Below are 15,597 nucleotides of genomic sequence, written 5' to 3' on the forward strand. Positions count from 1 at the left end.
ATAAAGTGTTATATGCAATGATACCATATTGAAAAAGAGAATAGCATGCATGACATGATTAAAGCTAAGCAGCGATAGGTATAAAAAGTGGAGAGAAAAAAATAAACAATAAATGCCAGAACCATTCTTTGTGTTGATTTTAAATAAACATCTACAACAGTTACATGTAACTGGTACATGATTTGTTCATATATTTATTTAGAGTAATGGTTTTAATAAGCATGAGGTAAATAGTCATGTGTGTTACGATATGATGGAAAGTTGACAGGAGGGAATTGGCAGTGCAGTATGGAAGAAAGAAAGTTGTGTAAGGATACAGTTAAGTAGATAAGCTCAAGGAGAAGACTAAGAAGGAGGTGGTTAGGATGCAATGGGCACTAGGTTCAAGATGAATCTATCAATCAGGGAAGGAAGACAGCAAGAGACAGGTGTGAGTGGAGCAGTAGTAAACGGATTAGGAATTAATGAATCCCAAAAGGATTTCTTTTCAGCTCTGTAAATTTGCAAGTGGATGAGGGGGGAGGGTTCGCCATATAATAAATTTGCGTGGGTAAACCAGCTTTAGCTGTCATGTCTTATTGCGGAGATGCTGTGTCTTGCTACATTGCTTCTGACCAAAGAAGTGGCTGGGGGACAGTAATGGGACTTAATCCACAAGGAACTAAAATGGAAAGAACAACAAATGGGCATTTAGGTGGAAATATCCTCTCACTCACTCACCACCCTTACAAGGGGAAAAAGGGTCTGATGATATGTACACATATATTCCAAGTCCAATATCCTTACCTAAATTGTCCCTTCCTCCATTATAATCCTTAACCTTTTGGATATCAGGTTGCTGGAGTCCTATAAGACAGAGATTTAAGTGAATCACCTCCGCATTGCTAATCTACAAATCCTGTCAACACTCCATCTCTACTCAGGCGTACAATCTCAATGGGCCAGCACTTGGTCTCTGAATGAGGCCATTTTATCATCATCATGAGGTGGCCATTTCCTGTCTTCCTCATTTCAGCTCTTCATGGATGATAGGTCATACCTTCCCTCTACCATACTGGGCGAAGCAACACAGCAAGACATGGCATCTCCATAGAAGAGTCAAACAGCCAAAGCTGGTTTACCCTCAGTAATTCATTATATGGTGACAACCCTCCCTTGTACATGACGCAAATGATGTGGAATTGTGGGTTTCCTGTCACTGAAACTTAAGGTAATAACTGAGCTACTTTTTTAATTTCTTTTGGTACAACCTCAGTGGCAAAAGAACTAAAACTTACCTTGTTTAACCCCCTCCATACCAAGCATCAACGTTTGCTTTATTGTAGTTGTTACCAAGCTATTCTATTCATCTTCACAATACCTATACATCTTCACAGTCTCATCTCAAATCCATCTACCCCCCTTGGTAACATCCATGTCCACATTCTCACAATATATAAAATCTTGATCTACTATTTCCATTTGTCCAAGTGTGCATAAGTCTTTAATAGGATGCAACGTCCATTAACTGCTTTATGAATCTCAAAAATATCCATTCTAGTTATAAGTAAATCAAGTACACACCAAGTGGCATTAAATAGATTTTAACATATAGGAAGTGGGTGCGTCATCTGATTTGGCCAACAACCCCCTTCACAAGGGGAATAAGCGTCCTTTCTGTGAACACACAATGTGTTTCCTAATATAAACATACCTGCTGTCCCTTCCAATACTCAGTCAGTTTCTTACAATTCTGTCCCTGACCAGTACTCCTTCACCCCTCCTCCCACCATATCTATCTCTGTTCAAATGACACCAGCAAACTCCACCTTTTTGCACCACTATAGGGTCAGGCAAATACTGCCTTCAGGTACCAAGGTACATGAGAATACAACATAGAAAAGTCCACCCCACAGGTAATTCATCTTGCCCATGGTCTGGTTTCATTCTCCTTATAATGAATGAACAGTAGCCACCTTAACCAATTCCATACAAAATCATGCAACCTTTTATTCTATCACAAGGACTATCTACACACCTATTGCTGGGGTTAATGATTCTATAACAATCTTCAAGATACATGGCATGGGAATGAACAAAACACATTTACCCCTTGACTATCACACACACTTATGTGTACTTGGATGAGTTACAACACAAACACAACAAAGAAGAAAAGAATGTAGAAAAAGACCAAAATAAATAAATACAAAAATGAAAAGATAAAGGGGAGAAAGAGTTGAAAGTGCATGCTAAGAAACTCATTAATGTGCTGCAATTAAATTTTCTGACATCCTATAAAATGCAATTACCACTTTGTTATGATGACAAAACCCTACATTTTTAATTCTGACCAATGACAGACAATTCTACTCAGTTTAAGAAGCTTGAGGGTAAGAGTGATGTGTGTATATATATATAATATTCAACATCGTTTCTACAATGATGTATCCCATAACCTCATTCAGTCTAATAGCAGACAATTACATTTCATTAATGGAACATCCCTATATTGATGTGTCAAGCATATTCCTAACAGCCACTATTTTGGTAGAAACAATGCAACTGCATTAACCCATTTAGGCCTGTATAGCAGTCTGGGAACTTTAATTTTGCTCATTTTTGACAATTCTATACAGATGAAGAGAAACTGGGCATGGATTGGTTATGGCTTTCAAACTGCTTGTGCCCGTGTTTTGACTTTACTGATTATATTCAAGTTTACGCAAGACAATCTTGGGCAGCTATGTGGGAACTCCAGGCATAAATAGGTTAATGAGGACAGATAACCAATTTTACACCTACTTGATTTAAGCGAATCCTTGAGCATCCTGCCCACCTTTGGAGGGGCATAGTCATCCATTCTCATCCGCATAGATGCAATGGGCTGCCTATTGCCCCCTGATACAGGTGGGCCCCCTCCTCCTCCTCCTCCACCTCTATTTCTACCACGATTCCTTTTTTTGTTCCGCCTCCTCTTGCCACCGCCGCCTCCACCACCACCACCACCGCCGCCACCACCACCTCCACCCCCTCCTCCTCCACCAATATTGCCTGGCCCACCTCCACCGCCTCCTCCCCCAAGAGGTGGGGGGCTTCGTGGGCCTCTCGCTGCATCTCGACGCCTCTGTGGGTCAAGTGAAGTTTCCTCTTATTTTCACATATTGTTAATATAAGCCTTACCTCTACAGACCTTGAGGTGAAAATAATTAAACATTTCTATCAGTCCAGTAATGAATACAATCTTTAGGATATTCATTTCATAATGGTTAATTTCAACTAAAATTCAATGGACTGATTTCTACAAAATACAATGGCCTTTGACAATACAGTATTCACATGCTTTTCAGAAATTAGTCAGCTATCATTATTTACAAACGTACTTACCCTATCATTATTCAATATTTCAATAGCACACTACACCCAAGGTGCTACAAAAGTGAGCCCAATCTCTTTGAGCTGACACAATCGTTGTCAAAGAGTACCAGTTCCACTTGCTGACTCCTTCCATCAGATGTGGGACTGATGCAAATGCAAACAATGGGGTAGAGAATGTGCATTAAAGCTCAAACACCATTAACAGTTTTACGCAGTTTCAAGTCACATTTCATAGGAAATGTATTTTTATTTGACCAAAAAAACTGGCGAGAGCAAATGCACACTCCCTACACAGCATTGAAATGCACCAAACCAGTCGAGCACGGCCACAGTTATAACGACAAGCAATCCACTTCACAGTTTACTCAACCGAATGGATAGCTTTTGAAGTAAAAGTCATTCACGAACTAGTTCCAGCTTGTTAAATGTGTCACTGCAAACGTCCATATCCACAAAAAATCCATTTGCAAGTTCTGTTGTGTCACACTATTGTGCACTGTAATTAAGTACCATCCGACTTAAAGCAGTTCTTGAAGTATATGGAAGCAGATTTTGAAACACTAATTTCCACTAATTTTTTAAACTAGTTCGTGGTTTTGACACGGTTCAGGAAATGTTTATCATTCACAGTTTATATAATTTGTTCCAATTTTGATTGGATAACACACCTTTTGTTTCTCTTAGCAATGTTCAAGCATCTAAAGTCCATGATAAAGTTCACCGTAATCCGCGGCACTGAAAAAATTCTTTAGGGAAAAGTCACTACTTCTCAATCACAAAGATAGTCTACGTTCACTACGAAGGATTTGTCCAAGTCCTTATTCTGATAATCAACTTCAGATCTCTTATTAGAAAAAAATAAAAATAAAATAAAAAATAAATCGAGAGAACAAACGTATTTCCGCGACTGCTTCCACACTTCAGATGTGCAGTGGCATACAAGAGCAATGCCGGTGTCAGCATCTCTTGCTGAAGCAGCTGACCTCTCGAAGCAGCTTGTCTGCTGAGGTGTTCCTTTGGAGGGGGGTGAAGTGGCTGGAAAGGTTTCCCTCAGCCTCTTTCCCAAGCTTGGAGAGCCGAGAAAGCCACTTACATCTTGACTTTATGGCTTTATCAGCTCAGAATGAGCTTAATGATCCCAAGGTGATTCACAGGGAGGAATGAGGCCTTTTTAAAGATGGGACTCCTACCATGTGGTGACAATAGAGTAGATAAAACTTAAAACCTAATCTATGAAGAAGCTGACCAGTTGAAAGTCTTCCACCCAGAAACCAAATCCTGGTCCTTCATCTAACAAACACCAAATCATTAATTCAACCTTTTCATGTAAGAACTTGAATTTAAAAGCAAAATATTTAATGCTAAACCTTGATTAATTATGGAAATCCTACAAAAGCCAACTCCAATAACAAGGCTTGGTACAAGCCTTAAGAAGGAAAAATAAAAACCTAAAAAATTTACATCAATACCTCCTAAAACCCTAAAACTTTAAACTACATGGCCTCTCACCCTTGGAGATGCAGGGCGGCGTGGAGATCTGCGTCCCCTGATGGGAGAGCGAAGAGGACGCGGAGATCTCCGAACAGGCGATCTCCGCAAAGGTGATCTCCTCACTGGTGATCTCCTCAAAGGTGATCTCCGTGGTGGGGACCTTGGCCGAGGTGTGCGCCTAATGGGAGAACGTGCCATCCTCCCTTGGCCCTATAATGCAATGCCCACCCTGGAAATAGAAAAATATTTACTTTAAAAGACAGTCTCAACAGTTAATGGAAGAAAAGTGACTAAAAGAAACTACACATGAAGAATGGTTGGAAAAAAGAAATGAGGGTTTAACAGATTTTGAGCAGAGTGAGCCAAAGTGATGTACAGAACATGTTTTGAGAGTTCAAGAGAAATGTGCAGTAGGGTTAATGTCTGTCTGAAAATTATGAAAGGAACAGTGAGATGTTTTAGAGGAAAGTGAAAAGAGTTTGAAATGGTGAATTCCATAGAAGATGGGAAGAAAAGAGCACATTGGTTATTGTTTACAAATAAGAGGGCAGTGTGAGGAAGGTTGGCCAAGTATTTCAAGTTGTTACTGAAGTGGATTAAGTAACATTGAAGGAAATGAAAATTGGCTGTGAAACATGGATTTCATGGGTGTTATATGGAATGTCTGACAATGGGTGAAGTAATAGTACAATATCAAGTACATATATGCTAATAAGAACATGGGTACATGTGTTCACTTATGCAAAGTAGACCACTTGGAAAAAAGAAACTAACGAAGCAGAGCGCTTTCGTATATTACATCTTCAGTGCAAAAAGTACATAGTTAAACAGAAATACATAGTTTGAAAAAGGAACAAATGAGGAGAGGACATTTACCCCTGGAAAGCGGCAGGTCAGGTTGCAAGGGTCAACGCATCCCACTTATGAGGTAGGGGCGACATCAGGTCACAGTCAGAGGGTTACATTTTAATTTATTATTCTTTTGGTCATAAATTTTCTTGCAAAACATGTAATCAATTTTACATAGGTCAAACTGCCAAACCCTTAAGCATCAGAATTGAACAACATAAGAAAAATATTAGTGATGGCAATAAATCTAGTGGAATCTTCAAACATGTTGAATTCAATAATCATTCTATTGCTTGGGGTAATGCCCATGCCATCTATCACACCAATAACATAATATTAAGAAACTCAATAGAGTGCAGTTTGATCCATACTACCAGTGATCAAAATACAAACTTACACAAAGGCTTATACAAACATGACAATTTTATCTGCCATGAAATAAGCAAAAGACTAATAAAGTAAAATGTAACCCTGCAACTGTGACCTGGTGTCACCCCTCCCTTGTTAGTGGGACGCATAGTCCCTTGTGACCTGACCTACCACTTTCCAGGGGTAAATGTCCTCTCCTCTTTTGTAAAATGTCTTTGTTCCTTCTTCATGTATATATAAACTATGTATTTCTGTTTATATACTTTTTGAACTGAAGATGTAATATACAAAAGCACTCTGCTTCGTTAGTTTCTTTTTTTCCAAGTGGTCTACTTTGAATATATATATATATATATATATATATCATAACACATTGCCCAACATGAGTGTTAGGTTCCTTAGCTTGTCATGTAGGACAAAATTCATGTTGGGCAAATAACATGTTTTATTGCAAAAAATAGGTTAGGTTCCCACACCCTCTCCAGACACTGGCACACAACATGACCCTGCGAGTTATTTAAATTATGCTATCATGGATCATGGTCATGTTTGGCAAATGCTGGGATATTTTATTTGTGTAAAAGCAAATTTCGTACACAGTGAAGTCATGTTGGGTGATATCTGATAGTGCATCATATATATATATGTATGTATATATGGGATTAAGGGAGTTAGTGATGGAGTCTGGGAGGGTATGTGATAAAAGAAAGTTGAAGTTAAATGTGGGTAAAAGTAAAGCAATGAGATGTACGAGGAGAGAGTATGGTAGAGATGGAGGTAAGTCTTAAAGGAGAGAGCTGGAAGAAGTGGGTAGCTTTAGATATTTGGGGTTGCATGTGGCAGAAAAAGTAGTGGTGAAAGTAAATTGTAGACTGAGAGAAACAAGTAAATACCTTGGAGGATTTAAAAGTGTCACTAGTAATAGGCATTTGGGAATAAGGTGATTGTGCTGATGGCACTGTATAGGGCAGAGACAGAATTTAAGTGAGGCAGAGAGGAAAAATTTAAACGAGTTTCAGATGAAATATCTGAAAAGTATGGGAGGGAGAGCTGGTGTGGAAAAGGAGATGGGAGATAGGGCTGATGAAAGAGTATTGGGATGGTTTTGACACATGGGAGGAATAAGTGATGAAAGATTAATAAAAAAGGTGTGGAAGGCAGAGGTGGAGGGAGTGAACTTGAGGGGATGACTGAGGATGAGATGGATGGATAAGGTGAAAGGGGCATTGAGCAAGAGGGGAATGTTTGTTGAGCAAAGAAGGGAGGGGGTGGGGGTAGGGAGTGGTTATATATGAATGATATTTTGACACATCCCAAAGGGATTTCTCCCCATCTGTTTTTCTGCATGAAGGGACAAAGAGGTAGGGCTGCTGATTAAGTGAAGCGGCCTTGTTGCAGATGTGCTGTGTCTTGTTGCACTGCTTCTGATCTAGGGCAGTGGGTGGGATACAGGGATGAACTGTCATCCATGAGGAGCTAAGATGAGGAGGAAAGGGTGATGGACATGAGTGAAATGGGTGGGAATGGGCAGTTGCCTCTTGACTTAGGTACCCCCCTTATATGGGTGAAAATGCATTTTGTATTCCTGTATCTAAACATACCAATGAACCATGGCCTGCAAATAGTGGTCCTACATGACAAATTTCAGAAATAAACATCCCCCATGCCACCTGCCTTCAAACCTTGTCAACACCCTCACCTCTTATCAGCAGGTGCAGGGCCTGACTAATCTCTGGACTAGACCCAAGATTCCTGTCAACTTGTACTTGCCCCCACCTCTCCACATATGAAGAATTGACAACTACTCACTTTCTATTCCTACTACTACTAGTACTTAAAGCCAGTGACATCAAAACAGCCTACTATCATAACCCAAACATCCATCAAAATGGAAAGAAGGGCTTACCAACCAAATAATAGTAAAATTCAACACCACACCTTACTTCTTTTTCTTCATTTGAATTCTCAGCCATGCCAAAATCTTTCAACACTTGAAATCCATCATATGTCCCAATCTGGAATTTGTGCACTCTCAAAAAGACACTTAAGAAAGCTAAAACTATACTATGAAAAAAACTAAAAAATGTCAAAGATTGAGGAACTTCAGCTACATAGAATGGTGTATTGTAGGTTATTATAAAAATATATAGAATAATGAATAAGAGGAATAACCACGAGTTTCTTTAATCCTTCATCCGCCATGCCATACTATAGGTAATGATATGTACATTTTCAGACCAAGGATGAGGACTAAACTGCTTAGAGCTGGGGCTCCCAAACTGGGGGGAAATTATCCCCTAGGGGTAATTCAGCAATTTTTGGGGGGTAATGGAGGGGTGATAGAATAAAAGTTAAGAATTCTGAAAATCAAGAAGCCAAGAATTCCTCAATTAGCTTCAATCATGCAACTCCATCCATTCCACTGATATTCTTGACATCTTTGGCAATAGCCATTAGAGATGCACAATGTTCAAACAAAAACATCCCTAGTGTTTTTAGCCATAGAGAGGAGTGGAGAATGTAGGGGATGGAATGGGTGGGAGTGGTTTCTATGCCTTTGTCTTTTGGCTACCTCCCATGTACATACATACATACATATACCAAGGCTTTTTCCCCCTTACAAGGGAAGTAGCCAAAAAGAAAAAGGCATAAAATCATTCCCACCCATTCCATGCTTGAATACACTCTACTCCCCTCCACCTTCCCTCTTATCTTAGCACCTCCTAGATGATGGGTCATTCCTGCATCTTGTCCACTGCCCTGGGTCAGAAGCAGTGTCGCAAGACACAGCACATCCACAGCAAGGCCGCTTAATTGAATCGGCGACCCCCCCTCTCTGTCCCCCCATGCATAAAAGGAGAAGACAGGGAGAAATCCCCTTGGGCTGCATCAAATTTTCCTCACACATACCACCTCACTCCCCATCCATTCCACCTCATGCATCACAACATCATCCATAAACAACCTTTCTCCATTCACCCCTGTCTTCTGTCCTCTCCTGTCCTTCCTCAACAGACATTCCCCTCTTCCCCAAAGCCCCCTTCACCTCATCCATCCACCTCATCCTAGGATGTCCCCTCATGTTCACTCCCACCACATCTGCCTTCCATACCTCTTTTACTAGTCTTTCTTCACTCATTCTTTCCATGTGTCCAAACCATCCTAATACTCTTTCATCAACCCTATCTCCCAACTCCCTTTCCACCTCCCATGTAAGGGGAAAAAAAGCCTTTGGTATATGTATGTATGTATATCAATGTTGACATTTTGTGATAGGGGTAATATGCTTAATGTGGCATGGTAAACTGGGTGACAAACTGAAATAGTTTGGGAACCACTGGTTTAGATCATTGATATGTGGAACAACGGCTACAGCATCACATAGGCAAGCAGTGTGAATTACTATGAGTACAGATTAGACAAGTTCTGGGAAAATCAGAGAATAAAATATATACGCAGGATATAGGTACAATGATACTCTGAGTTTACCCGGCTACAAGTATAGAAGTGTTCTGAGCATGCACAAATGCAACATCACCCCTATATTCACAGCCAATCATAATAGCAAATATGGCATAAACAACTTGCAAATATGATCAGCTATTAACCTAATCTAACCTACAAAGCTAACCTAACCAACCTACCTACCATACCACTTACAATAACATTTTTGTCCATAAGCTTGAACTGGATTTTGCAACTCATAAATCTGGAATGAACTTCAATTTTCACCTGGAGCGGCTCATCAGCTTCAGCCATTTTGAATTTCTAACTTGATGTGGGCAGAGCTGCATAAGTGGAACTCGGTAAGATCATGTGCAGGAGTGTGCCATACTCCTAGCCATAAAAATTCGGAGTACAGCGGCAAGTTCGTAATATACAATTACAAAGCCTCTAGTCAGTTTGCACAACACCCCATTTATCAAAACCAGAAATTAAAGCAGACTGCAATTAGCACATAGAGGTCTAATCCACCTTGTGTAAGAAATCTCATACAGTAGAGTAAGGTAAGGGGTCTAAGGTTCTGTTGAACCCCCCAAAAAATATACCCAATTATTAATATCCTTTCTGACAGATTAAAAATAAAAACACCTGAATTAGTTTTTTTCACAGCTTACCAACCTTCGTATAAACTTCTATGGCACGGTAGAATATTACCTATAAAATCAATACTATGAAAATTCACATTGACCATACACAAACTGGCACACTCAGCACTGGTAACTGGTTTGTTCCTTAGAAAATACCTAAACTCTTTGTAGCAGTTTTGAACGTATATCTACATTTTTAGCTTTTACATGCACTACAGATTCAAAATGGAAATTTTCTATCCCACACTCAAATGCAGGCCTCCACACATTACAATTTATTCAATCTCATCCGCCTTTGCACACACATAAGCGGCTCGTAGGTCACCAACGAAGACGACGTTTGGTATTGTTGACGGCTGGGCGGTGCATTTCTCGGAGAAACTGCACGTATCTAAGATTGAACCTTCACAAATGAAAATTGTCAACGGTCAGTTTGTTACCATCAATCGACATGAGATGTTCGTATTATTGTATATTAACAGAAAAGAATAACTTACCAGATATTGTTTACCTTCTACTCTGTCTCCGCGCGTTGACCTTCCTTCTGCAAAGATGCTCCTGAACTGACAATATTGGAAAAGATTGGATAAACTTTTTTTAACATAAGAATCCAGATTTCTACGTATATACTGATCAAACACTTGAATTGTACATAAAGTAGATACAATTTATAGATTGTCCAAATACAAATCGTATACGTCAAGTCTATCACAATTGTTTTTCAAAGATGATACACCCGACGGTGTCAACCATTTTGGGACTCCTATTGGCGACAAACAAATTCAACCCTTATAGTGTATTTGTGTACAACGTATAATCTTCATTGTTGGGCCGAAGGAAATGTAATGATAGTGCTGATTGGAGTGAGGTTAGCAGTATACATAAGAGTAAACCACCGGTAAGCTGGAAGTGAATACTAGCATTCATATTATATGTAAGGATGAGCTAAAAATGAAGGATCAAGTTATTTCAAGTGGAAAAGGTCGTTTCCAAAGTCGGACGTCACAATTAGTAGATGTGTGCAATAGAGGTAAAATGCGATATATACACACATGGTAGTGGGGAAACAAGTGCATTGACTACGAGAGAAATACAGTTTGTTTTTTTATGTTGTGTCAGAACAGTTGTACTTCGGAGATTTATTTCAGGTATGTAATAACCATAACTGATAGGCAGTGCCCAAAAGTGGCGATACATGATGGAACCTGAAGTACTTGAGTAATGAAGATATCCCTGTGTTTTGAGAGCTGCGAACTGCACGAACGAGACACGATTATCTATAGAAATATTAATGTGTTGAATTATCTGTATTGCCGTTGGCGTTGAGGGTGTGTCTCACTGCTGTGTACTGTAATATTATCAAATAAAATGACGCAGCATTAAAAAGGCGTAATTACCCTTACCCTAAACTTGTTACCGAGAGGCAAAAATTTAGTATTTACTATTTATATTTAATTTTGATGGTATGCTGCAAACAACATGTGATAATTAGTGTTATCCTCCTCATTTCCTCCATTATCATCACATGGTAACTTCTAGACTATTGATAATGTTTTTTGCAAGTAGGGGGGGAGGGAAGGTATTGTTATAATTGTAATTGTTTGTGATGTGTATTTTCTTTTTGGCTGTTGCTTATTAGCCTAATAGGCAACCTAATAATTAGGTTGATATTTTGGTAGAATTCCAGAGACATACAAGTGTGGATATTTGATGTGAAACTTACTTTATCCAGTAGCTCAGAACCTAACCTAGCCTAACCATTTCATAGAAAAAAAAAACATTTCAAATCATATGAAATATTTTTTTTTTTGACAAATGCAAAGAAAAAAGTGAAAAATGTGCTTGCGTGTTTCTGGAACGGAACCAGTATTTTTTATATTTACTTGTGGTATGAATTAGATAGGCACTGGAATCCTGGAGGTGCTGGCCACAAGCACAATTTCTTCTCCAACTAATTTAGTGCTAAACATGGTAAAATTTTGTGATAAAAATAGTATAGAAAAGACGTATCCCCCCGATATTATGACCAAAGAAATTGGTAAAACGCATATAGTTTTGGAAATGTGTGTGCCTGGTCATAAGTAGACAGTAGTGGTCTGTAATTGACCTGTTGTCACTCCTGTGCTAAAATTAGTGAGAAACTAGTATTTTGATTTATTGTATTTAGCACCAGGAGAGGTAGGAGTGTGTGGATAGGACCCCATGGCTTGGAAGGCTAAACTAACCATACCTGAACCTAGATAGATTTTTTTTTTTTTTTTTTTATAGAATTGCACATGTACAGTGCTCGACAAAAGTTCGCGGCGCCTCAGCGAATCTAAAAAAAATGCACAAAAATGTAATTAATTATTATATTTATTGGATTTTTACTCGCCTCAACACGACGTGGAAGTGAAGCAGCTAGGTTGTGGAGGGTTGTAGGCTCAAAATTATCCCAGATTTCCTGAATGGCTGCCTCGAGCTTGGGTATAGAGCTGACGTCTTTGCCTTGTAACCTCTTCTTTATAATGTGCCACAAATTTTCAATTGGGTTCAAATCAGGGCTATTACCTGGCCAGTCCTTTATAAAGTTCACTTCACAGTCGTTGAGCCAAGTAGTGATGGATTTAGCAGTGTGGCAGGGGGCACCATCCTGCTGAAAATCTGTGGCACCTGTTTTTTCAAATGATTCAGGTAAATTTTCACACACAAGCTCCAAGTACACGTTTTGGTTCACTTTTAAGTTCTTGGGTAACACTACTAATGACCCCAAGCCCTTGCCGCTGAAACAGCCCCACACCATTAAAGTATCAGGGAATTTGACAGTACCCTTGACGTACCGAGGGTCAAGCGGGTCACTTCCATTTCGCCGGTACACCTTTGCACCACGGTTACAGGTGACACTGAAAGTGGCCTCGTCAGACCACAAAACGTCAAGCCAGTCGTCCTCAGTCCAGTGAGAGTATTTCTTGGCAAATTCAATCCTTCTGGCTTTCTGCTTCTTGGTGACAAGTGGCTTAGCAACAGGCTGGTGACTCACGTACCCAAGCTCATGCACCCTTCGTGACACTGTCCTCACAGACACCTCACCAAACACCCCAGGGTTCTGTTCCTTCACTACCCTTGCTGTCTTACGAAGAGATGCCTCTAGAGTTCGTTTTATGAGGGTATCTGCCCTTGTAGAAGTCTTTCTAGGGCGTCCTGAGCATGGTTTGTGAGCAGGCAAAATGTCATCTGGCAAATCTCTTGCACGTGCACACCACTTCCTCACTTTAGACTTTGCACAGCTTAACTGTTCACTTATTTCATTCGTTTTCTTGCCTGATTCACGTAGAGCAATGATCTGGGCTATTAACTGCTTGCTTCTATAAGCTGCATCGGCCATGGTAAGGTCACAGGATTGGAGCTACCAAAAAAAAAAAAAAAAAAATGTACCGCAGACACTCTCACAATGACAGCCACGTGGCAACTGAGTGGTGTTGTCTGGCAGCGGCGTATAGTTTGAGGGTTTGTTTACACTGTATAGACACACGTGTACTTGGAGCTTCTGTGTGAAAATTTACCTGAATCATTTGAAAAAACAGGTGCCACAGTTTTTCAGCAGGATGGTGCCCCCTGCCACACTGCTAAATCCATCACTACTTGGCTCAACGACTGTGAAGTGAACTTTATAAAGGACTGGCCAGGTAATAGCCCTGATTTGAACCCAATTGAAAATTTGTGGCACATTATAAAGAAGAGGTTACAAGGCAAAGACGTCAGCTCTATACCCAAGCTCGAGGCAGCCATTCAGGAAATCTGGGATAATTTTGAGCCTACAACCCTCCACAACCTAGCTGCTTCACTTCCACGTCGTCTTGAGGCTGTGTTAAAGCGCAAAGGACTCCCAACCAAGTATTAGGTGAGTAAAAATCCAATAAATATAATGATTAATTACATTTTTGTGCATTTTTGTTTAGATTCGCTGAGGCGCCGCGAACTTTTGTCGAGCACTGTATGTGATATAGCAATAGAAAATTAGATAAAATTTGTAAATTATATAACTCCAATGTAATATACATTATTCTTGGTGGAAATTAATAATAAAAAATGTTGCTAAAAGCTATAAACAAACATAGCCTCTTTGGTTGCTTGAGACGCCATTTTTGGTAGAGATGGAGGCTGAAGAAATTAAAGTGTGATAAATTTGTCTATTCTAACTTAACCTACCAACCAAATTGAGGACCATAGTGGAAACAAGCATCTGTAATTATTTTGAACTCAATGTTCTTTTCATTATCTGCACTTCATGTATATTGATTCAATGCCAAATAAAATTATTATTATGAACTTACCTACCTAACTTAACCTGCATTTAGTAATGTGGTACCTGTAATTCTAGAGGTCATTAGGGTCATCGCCATTGTCTCTAACCTCTGAATCTATCAAAACAAAGATTTGTCTAAAAGAATCGAAGTGACTTCATTTGTTTCTGTGAAGGTTTTAGCAACATTTTCTGATATTGATTTCCACCAAGAAAAATATTTTTTACATTGATGTATTATAATTTACAAAATTGATATTTAATTTTCTAATGCTTTACCACATAGGTGTGCACTTAAAAAAACTACCTTTTATTAAGAGATGTCTTGTTTCTGTAGAATTAATTTTTACTACCAAATTAGGAATTTGTGAAATTTTGTCTTGCATAGATTTTATTTTTATTTTTTTGTATCTACATTACGACATCCATAAATTTTTCATTCTAACGATACTCCCACAAATTGATATTAAGAGATGAGGACAAATTTATTCCCACAACCCTCCCGCTATACACCAATGAAGTGCCATTTTTGTTGCGAGCATCACCCACTATTTTTCATGAAATATGCATTTTTCCTCCCTATTCTAACCCAACCTACCTAACTTGAGCAAAAAATGCATGCAGGGACAGATGTGCAATTTGGACAGCCATAACACCGCTTTGGCATGCATGTAGAGGGAATGTTATGAAAATGATTTTTTCATCATCCCTTCTTAATTTGCAGGGAAAACATTACTAAGAGTTGTTGAATTTGTTATAGATGCAAAAAAAATATACAAATTGCTATGTGAACGGGCAAGACAAAATGATGGGTAGCAGGAAGGTTGTAGAAATTATATTTTCTCCACCTCTTGATATTAATTTGCAGGAAAAACATTTCAAGGAAAATTGGTTAATTTGTGATGAAATAGATGAAAAAAAATTATACAGATTGCAGTGCGAGCAGGTGAGGTGAAACATAACAAATACCCCCAAATTGTTCCAAATGAATAACAGGCCCAATGTTCATGGCAAAATATGAACAGTTTGATGTAAAGGTTAGGATGGTGAGTCGGTCTCCCTTGCCAGATTGTGAAAATGAAATTTTGCTAAAAAATATAGTAGCCTTGGGGATACTGTGCATCCCGAAACACAAATTTCACTAATTTGTGGTTATCT

The 15,597-nt window shown here is 39.1% G+C and overlaps 3 protein-coding genes across 11 annotated transcripts in view; 2 read left to right on the forward strand and 1 right to left on the reverse strand.

Moving 5' to 3' along the window:
• The window catches only part of LOC143020691 (uncharacterized), a 27,772-nt gene extending 16,972 nt beyond the window's left edge, over positions 1-10,800 (reverse strand). The window contains exons 1-4 of one of the 4 annotated variants that reach the window (XM_076177326.1): positions 10,655-10,800; positions 4,867-5,077; positions 2,785-3,106; positions 787-846 (exon numbers count right to left, since the gene is read on the reverse strand). In XM_076177326.1, coding sequence (XP_076033441.1) covers positions 787-846; positions 2,785-3,106; positions 4,867-5,046 — 562 coding nt within the window. In that variant the 5' untranslated portion in view covers positions 5,047-5,077; positions 10,655-10,800. Of the gene's footprint in view, positions 1-786; positions 847-2,784; positions 3,107-4,866; positions 5,078-10,462; positions 10,484-10,654 lie in introns of those variants that run through there. The other 3 variants (XM_076177327.1, XM_076177328.1, XM_076177330.1) reach the window with 3 other exon arrangements.
• Positions 10,597-15,597, forward strand: part of LOC143020690 (uncharacterized) — a 17,492-nt gene continuing 12,491 nt past the window's right edge. The window contains exons 1-2 of one of the 6 annotated variants that reach the window (XM_076177321.1): positions 10,920-11,055; positions 13,721-14,037. The gene's annotated coding sequence lies outside the window, so the exon portion shown is untranslated. Of the gene's footprint in view, positions 10,616-10,919; positions 11,092-11,165; positions 11,306-13,720; positions 14,038-15,597 lie in introns of those variants that run through there. The other 5 variants (XM_076177325.1, XM_076177320.1, XM_076177322.1 and 2 more) reach the window with 5 other exon arrangements.
• The window catches only part of Dtd (D-aminoacyl-tRNA deacylase), a 69,637-nt gene continuing 64,926 nt past the window's right edge, over positions 10,887-15,597 (forward strand). The window contains exon 1 of the mRNA XM_076177334.1: positions 10,887-11,025. The gene's annotated coding sequence lies outside the window, so the exon portion shown is untranslated. The remainder of the gene's footprint in view (positions 11,026-15,597) is intronic.

This window comes from Oratosquilla oratoria, chromosome 40 (assembly GCF_046742065.1).
Source record: "Oratosquilla oratoria isolate Oo_2021 chromosome 40, ASM4674206v1, whole genome shotgun sequence".
NCBI lineage: Eukaryota > Metazoa > Arthropoda > Malacostraca > Stomatopoda > Squillidae > Oratosquilla > Oratosquilla oratoria.